This window comes from Stomoxys calcitrans, chromosome 1 (assembly GCF_963082655.1).
Source record: "Stomoxys calcitrans chromosome 1, idStoCalc2.1, whole genome shotgun sequence".
Lineage (NCBI taxonomy): Eukaryota > Metazoa > Arthropoda > Insecta > Diptera > Muscidae > Stomoxys > Stomoxys calcitrans.
The window spans coordinates 225,523,749-225,530,704 of NC_081552.1; the positions used below are offsets into that span (position 1 = coordinate 225,523,749).

Below are 6,956 nucleotides of genomic sequence, written 5' to 3' on the forward strand. Positions count from 1 at the left end.
TTACGGAGCCGAGCTTGCCTAAATCGTGAGCATGACGAGGATCGCCACCTCCACATGAAAATGTGGCTACAACAACAACAAATTAGATTTTTTGCGGGTTTTCCCCGTAAACTCACTTCAGCCTTTTCCATTTATCCTACGAAAATTTTGAATAAATATAAATCCGCCAATGATTGTTAACTGACGCCAATTTTGTTTAGCTGCTGAATGCAATCATGGTTGAATTAAATCAACCATGAATGAAATCTAATCAACGGCGTTACACATTTTTTCTCAACTCAGGTTTTCATTTTGTCAGAATAGCAGAGAACAGCTGAGCTGGACTAACGACAACAACAACAACAACACGAGATATTAGCTTGTTTGTTAGTATTGTAGATTTCTTGCGCTTTATTTACAAATAAATCGCTTTTCTATGAGAACATAGAAATTGGAATTTTCAATAATGGACACAGAAACTAATTTAGGAATAAAAGTTGAAAAGGAAGCCAATATGGACGATAGCGATGACAGCTTTGAAGAATATACGCTTATTGGCCCGGAATGCAAACAAGAGGACGAGATGCACATAACTCATTTTGAGAATGACGACTCTTCACAGCCAACAACTACTGATAAAGGAAATAAACGCAAGTTTGCACAAAGTGCTAGGTTTATCAATTGTCACACGAGAAAACTTGTCGTAAATCATTTCATAACTAATGGATGGAGTTCAAAGAGCTACAAAGATTTACGCAAAAAAGTAAAGGAGATTTATTACCAGCAGTATACTCGTAAGTAACTATTAAAAGCTGTTTTTGTTGTTGTAGCCACATTTTTATGTGGAGGTGGCGATCCTCGTCAAGCTCCCGCAAGTTCGTTCCGTTCCTAAGGACCGATTTCCACGGGAACAGGGTGGCCATTGGTTATTTAAAGGCGCCAATAACTCGCCTTGTCATATCGAGCATCGTAGGCACTCAGTATTTGTGCAAGAGCCGGTGTCATCCGACCATTCACTGAGACTTCCCGCTCGATACCGCTGATTGTCCGCGACTGCAGTTGCAGCAACTCCGTATGGAGCATTCCACTATCCGCAACCTGTGCACGCAGGCCCGTAATTCGCAGCTAAGCTTCTCGTGACAGCAATGAACACCACACAGATCGGACCTCAATGTTCCAACCGCGCCGGAAGCATCAATCCTTGTTCTGAAGGAGTTGAGGCGGCTGCATCTGCAGGAACGTAATTGAGCCAGAACTCCTCTGGCTTGTCGGGGGAGGTCAATTTCTTCCGGTGCAATGGGAGGCGGTCGTTCTCTAAGGACTACATTCACCGGGTAGCTATTCATCGTCCCTGCTACCGAGTCTGCAGGAATGCTGTCCAGACCGACTTAATTCGCCACTTCATCTACAGGTTTTCTCTTGTAGCGCTGAACCTCTCGTTCTTGATCATGTAGATCCACCTTGAGGTTTCCGGGCGATAGACACCTGTGCACAAGATGATGATTTGGGAGGTCCCTGCGATAGCAGCACAGAAGGTATTGCTTAGACAGCATGTAGTCATGTCTTCGCACGGGTAGCATCTTTGTCTCCTCATATAGATGGTCCACGTGAGAGCTAAGGAGATAGCTCGTCGCAGTTGGAAGAGCGACATTCCGACAGATCTGAATATTATTCCACTGCGACTGCGTGTCACATAGCTGACGAGACCACTCTGGGTGGGGGGCTCTATGCCATGATCGTACAATCGTTCGCATATGATACGATCTCTATGCCGTCTGGAGGGAGTGGATTGTAGGATAGGTAGAGGTTAAACACTGCCCAAGATATCACCCCGCCTTGGGGAACTCCCTGTTTCACTCTACGAGCTTTCGACTTCTTATCTCTAAAGTTAGATTAGTAGGTTTTTCTGGGCCTGTAAATAGGTGATTAGGGTCATGGGATCCTGCGTTGCATACAGGGCGGAAATAGAGATTGGTCATATTCATATTTTAGACTAATCGATATGCGGCCTCCTTTCTATAGCCAAGTGCGAATGGCGTGCCGTACTGCGACACCTGTTTGGGGAGAAGCTTCCATACCAGAATAGTCACAAATTTCGCTTCAGCTTTAGGAGGGGTAAACACCGCAAACAATTGTTTTAGGAAAATAGCTTTATTGGATGATCATGACAATAAGGGAATCAAATCAAAAGGTATTCAGGTGTAGATTGCGAATATGGTCAGGATGGATGTTGATTTCGCAGGGGGGCGGACCCTCCCCCGTTACCCAAAAACACCACCTAAAATCAAAAGTGGACCGATCGGCACAATATGGGTATCAAAACTAAAGATATTGAAGAATAGAATAGGAATATGGTATTAAAATTTGGATCTAAGAACCCAGACCCCAAAATTCTCCCAAACAGACACATTGGACGTTCATATCAATATGGGGCTCAAATGAAAAGAATTCGGAAGTAAATTACGAATCTGGAATACAAAATCACATCTAAGTATAAGGGGTCACCCTACCCCCCAAATGGGCATATGAGCCATCATGACTTTATGGGACTCGGTTTGTTTGTTATTTGGGTCTAAGTACCCATCGGGCCGCCCAGACCCCAAAATTCCCCCAAACAGACATATTGGACGTTCATGCCAATATGGGGCTCAAATGAAAGGAATTCGGAAGTAGATTACGAATCTGGAAATCAGATTCTAAGTATAGGGGATCACCCTACCCTCCAAAAAGGCCCCAATGACCCATAATGACTATGTGGGACCCGGTTTGTTTGTAGAATCAAAAAGTGCTGAACCGATTTTCTTAAAACTTTCACAGACTGTGTAAGTTTGTCTGGAAGGAAACATAGGCTCTATAATTTTGAGTTATCGGAAGGGGGCGATCCCGCCCCCTTACCCCAAAAATGCCATCCATAACTTAAGTGAACTGATAGGCACAATATGGGTATCAAATGAAAGGTATTGGAGACTAGAAAACGAATTTTGTATTAAAATTTAGGCCCAAGTATCCATTTGACAATATGGGACTCAAAGAAATGGTATTTGAGAGTAAAAAACCTACTTGATATGCAATTTTGGAGCCAAGTGTTTGGGGGTAAGGCACCTCTTGAACTGTGTCTGGGTGGCCACTCCACCCCCGAAAACCCCTACACCTGAAATATTTACCAATACGATGATATAGGACTCAAAAGAAAGGCATTTCCGAAAAATTCACCCGGGAACCGAGAAGAAGTAAACTTTTCACACATCAATGAAAGCTTTCCGATTCAAGTCTAAACTCAGTGATAAAGGACTTTTTTTTATAGCCGAATCCGAATGGCGTGCCTCAGTGCGACACCTCTTTAGGGAGAATGTTTTACATGACCATGCATGGCATTGTAACTCGCACATGTCGCCAGCATTAAGAGGGGATAACCACAGATTTCAATATTGTCCGATGTTCTCGACAGAATTCGAATGCAGGGTTATAGGCGGACATAGACCCTAAAAAGGTATTAGAGAGTTAAACAATGCGCAGCGGAGCGGGCCCGGTTCTGCTAGTCCATATTATATACATCAGTTTCTTGTAATGGGAATATACAAGGTTTGTTTTTGTCTGCCCTTTACTTAAAGCTGTGCTCATTCAACAAGCTAGAGAAGCTCAACAGTATGTCTATCAAGAATGTGATTCATTGTGCTTTGGAAATATCAACGCTTGGTTAGAGACTTTTAAAGAAATGAATGTCCCTGCGAATAGCTTCTACGAGCCCGCAATCATAATGAATGCCATAGTGAATAATGAGATGTTGCCAAGACCCGAAGAACTGGGAGGAGTTAACCTGAAGTAAGTAAAATTTCATTTAAAAAAAAAAAATTTAAAAAAAAAAACCAAAATTGAACGTGTGCAACCAGACCTTGGGCAATAAGTTTTATTTTTTATATTGTTTTTTATTTGAATTGATTTTGTTTTCTTCAGACAAATTTACTCATTTCTTTGCAATGGTTTAATGGGCTTACCTCAACCAGCAATGGATCTAACATCGGCAAAGTTTTTAGCAAAAGAATTTGAGGTAAGTAAGGCATATGTACATGAGAACGTGTATTTTCTTGAATCCAACTTTCAGAAAAAGCTAAAAAAATATATTAAAAAAAAGAAGTGAAAAGGTGTTAAGCAAAATCGGATGATAAATGTGGCTTTTATGGGCCAAAGACCCTAAATCGTCGGATCGGTCTATATGGGGGCTATATCCAAATCTAGACCGATCTGGGCCATATTGAAGAAGGATGTCGAAGGACCTAACACAACTCACTGTCCCAAATTTCAGCCAAATCGGATAATAAATGTGGCTTTTATGAGCCCAAGACCCTAAATTGGCGGATCGGTCTATATGGCAGCTACATCCAAATTTGGACCAATCTGGGCCATATTGAAGAAGGATGTCGAAGGACCTAACGCAACTCACTGTCCCAAATTTCAGCCAAATCGGATAATTAATGTGGCTTTTATGGGCCAAAGACTCTAAATCGGCAGATCGGTCTATATGGCAGCTATATGCAAATCTAGACCGATTGGGGCCAAATTGAAGAAGGATGTCGAAGGGCCTAACACAACTCACTGTCCAAAATTTCAGCAAAATCGGATAATAAATGTGGCTTTTATGGGCCTAAGACCCTAAATCGGCGGATCGGACTATATGGGGGCTATATCCAAATCTAGACCGATCAGGGCCATATTAAAGCAAGCTGCCAAAGGGCCTAACACAACTCACTGTCCCAAATTTCAGCAAAATCGGATAATAAATGTGGCTTTTATGGGCCAAAGACCCTAAATCGTCGGATCGGTCTATATGGGGGCTATATCCAAATCTAGACCAAATTGAAGCAGGATGTCGAAGGGCCTAACACAACTCACTGTCCCAAATTTCAGCAAAATCGGATAATAAATGCGCCTTTTATGGGCGCAAGACCTTAAATAGGATAGGATAGGGATAGGTCTATATGGCAGCTATACCCAAATCTGGACCTATCTGGGCCAAATTGAAGAAAGTTGTCGAAGAGCCTAACAAAACTCACCGTCCCAAATTTCAGCAAAATCGGATAATAAATGTGGCTTTTATGGGCCGAAGACCCTAAATCGGCAGATCGGTCTATATGGCAGCTATATACAAATCTAGACCGATCTGGGCCAAATTGAAGAAGGATGTTGAAGGGCCTAACACAACTCACTGTCCCAAATTTCAGCAAAATCTGATAATAAATGTGGCTTTTATGGGCCTAAGACCCTAGATCGTCGGATCGGTCTACATGGGGGCTATATCAAGATATAGTCCCATATAGGCCATCTTCGAACTTAAACTGCTTATGGACAAAAAATGATTTTGTGCAAAGTTTCAGCTCAATATCTCTTTATTTAAAGACTGTAGCGTGATTTTAGACGGACGGACATTGCTAGATCGTCTTAGATTTTTACGCTGATCAAAAATATATATTGGGATGCCCAAAAAGTGATTGCGGATTTTTTAAAAGAAAGTAAATGCATTTTTAATAAAACTTAGAATGAACTTTAATCAAATATAATTTTTTTCACCTTTTTTCTAAAGCAAGCTAAAAGTAACAGCTGATAACTGACAGAAGAAAGAATGCAATTACAGAGTCACAAGCTGTGAAAAAATTTGTCAACGCCGACTATATGAAAAATCCGCAATTACTTTTTGGGCAACCCAATATATACTTTATGGGGTCGGAAATGGATATTTCGATGTATTGCAAACGCAATGAAAAAATGAATATACGAGGTGGTGGGTATCCAAAGTTCGGCCCGGCCCGGCCCGGCCGAACTTAACGCCTTTTTACTTGTTGGATTTGAGAAAATAATGTTAATACCAGGGCTGCGGAGTTTAACCCTCGACTCTGACACCGGGTCGGAGTATTAAGCCGGAGTCGGAGAGCGGTTGGGAGTCGGGGCTAACTTGCTCAACTCCGTACCAAACTCCGACTTGGACTCTGGCCTCAAAAACTCGACTCCGGTCGACGCCGCAGCCCTGGTTAATGCGATCTTTGCTATTTTCAAATTATTTACTATTAACTATTTTATTTTTAGACTCTCATAGATGAAGCCAATTCAGAACTTGCCGATTCTCAAACACTTTATATGAAACAAAAAATTAGACAAAAATTTTCTAAGAAAGTCAAGGCGACGCCATCGAGTATGGATCCTCTTTGGTTAACTGAGGGCACCATACTAGAAGATAAATTATTGAACAAAAGTGTAGCTATGACTAAGACCAAACCTAAAACCAAAGCGACACAAAAACGTAAACATCCCGACGATAATGGAAAAGAAGACAAGCAACAAATGTCAACTGTTGATGATGAGAGTACAACAACTAAGGAGGAGAATATTGCAAAAAAACCAAAACGAAAACCTAAAAATGTGGATGATAATGGGCAAGAGAAAATGTCCACCTTACCAAGCGAGATTCAACAACAACAAGCTTCAAGTGTCCAAAATCAGAGCACTATTGTCAAAGAGGAAAAAGTTGTACCGAAACATCGGCATGACGATGAATTTGGGCAACAGGAGTTTTTAAACTTGCCCACTGAGGTTCCTAGAGTGCCAACCGTACATAACGATGTTATTGTACCTAAAGAAGAGCAGGTTTCTCAACCTTATAGCAAATTATTCAGTATTCTTACAAATCCCAAACTTGAGCCAATACTTTAGAAATACCTTTCCGTAGTACGAAATGTAATGTACGAAGAAAATATGTATATATTCGGTTGCCCAAAAAGTAATTGCGTATTTTTCATATAGTCGGCGTTGACAAATTTTTTCACAGCTTGTGACTCGGTAATTGCATTCTTTCTTCTGTTAGCTGTTACTTTTAGCTTGCTTTAGAAAAAAAGTATATTTGATTAAAGTTCATTCTAAGTTTTATAAAAAATGCATTTACTTTCTTTTAAAAAATCCGCAATTACTTTTTGGGCAACCCAATACAT

At 41.1% G+C, this 6,956-nt stretch overlaps 1 protein-coding gene across 1 annotated transcript; it reads left to right on the forward strand.

The window, feature by feature from the left end:
• Positions 1–312: 312 nt before the first annotated feature.
• LOC106091835 (uncharacterized) lies at positions 313–6,709 on the forward strand. Its single transcript, XM_013258509.2, has 4 exons — positions 313–773; positions 3,591–3,801; positions 3,934–4,027; positions 6,058–6,709. The coding sequence occupies exons 1-4, from the start codon at positions 446–448 to the stop codon at positions 6,679–6,681; spliced, it is 1,257 nt and encodes a 418-aa protein (XP_013113963.2). The 5' UTR covers positions 313–445; the 3' UTR covers positions 6,682–6,709.
• Positions 6,710–6,956: the final 247 nt, after the last annotated feature.

Coding starts and splice junctions, on each gene's coding strand:
- LOC106091835 (XM_013258509.2), top strand. CDS start 446: ATGGACACAGAAACTAATTTAGGAATAAAAGTTGAAAAGGAAGCCAAT. Junction 774..3,590: donor TTATTACCAGCAGTATACTC/GTAAGTAACTAT, acceptor CTTTACTTAAAG/CTGTGCTCATTCAACAAGCT. Junction 4,028..6,057: donor TTTTAGCAAAAGAATTTGAG/GTAAGTAAGGCA, acceptor TTTTATTTTTAG/ACTCTCATAGATGAAGCCAA.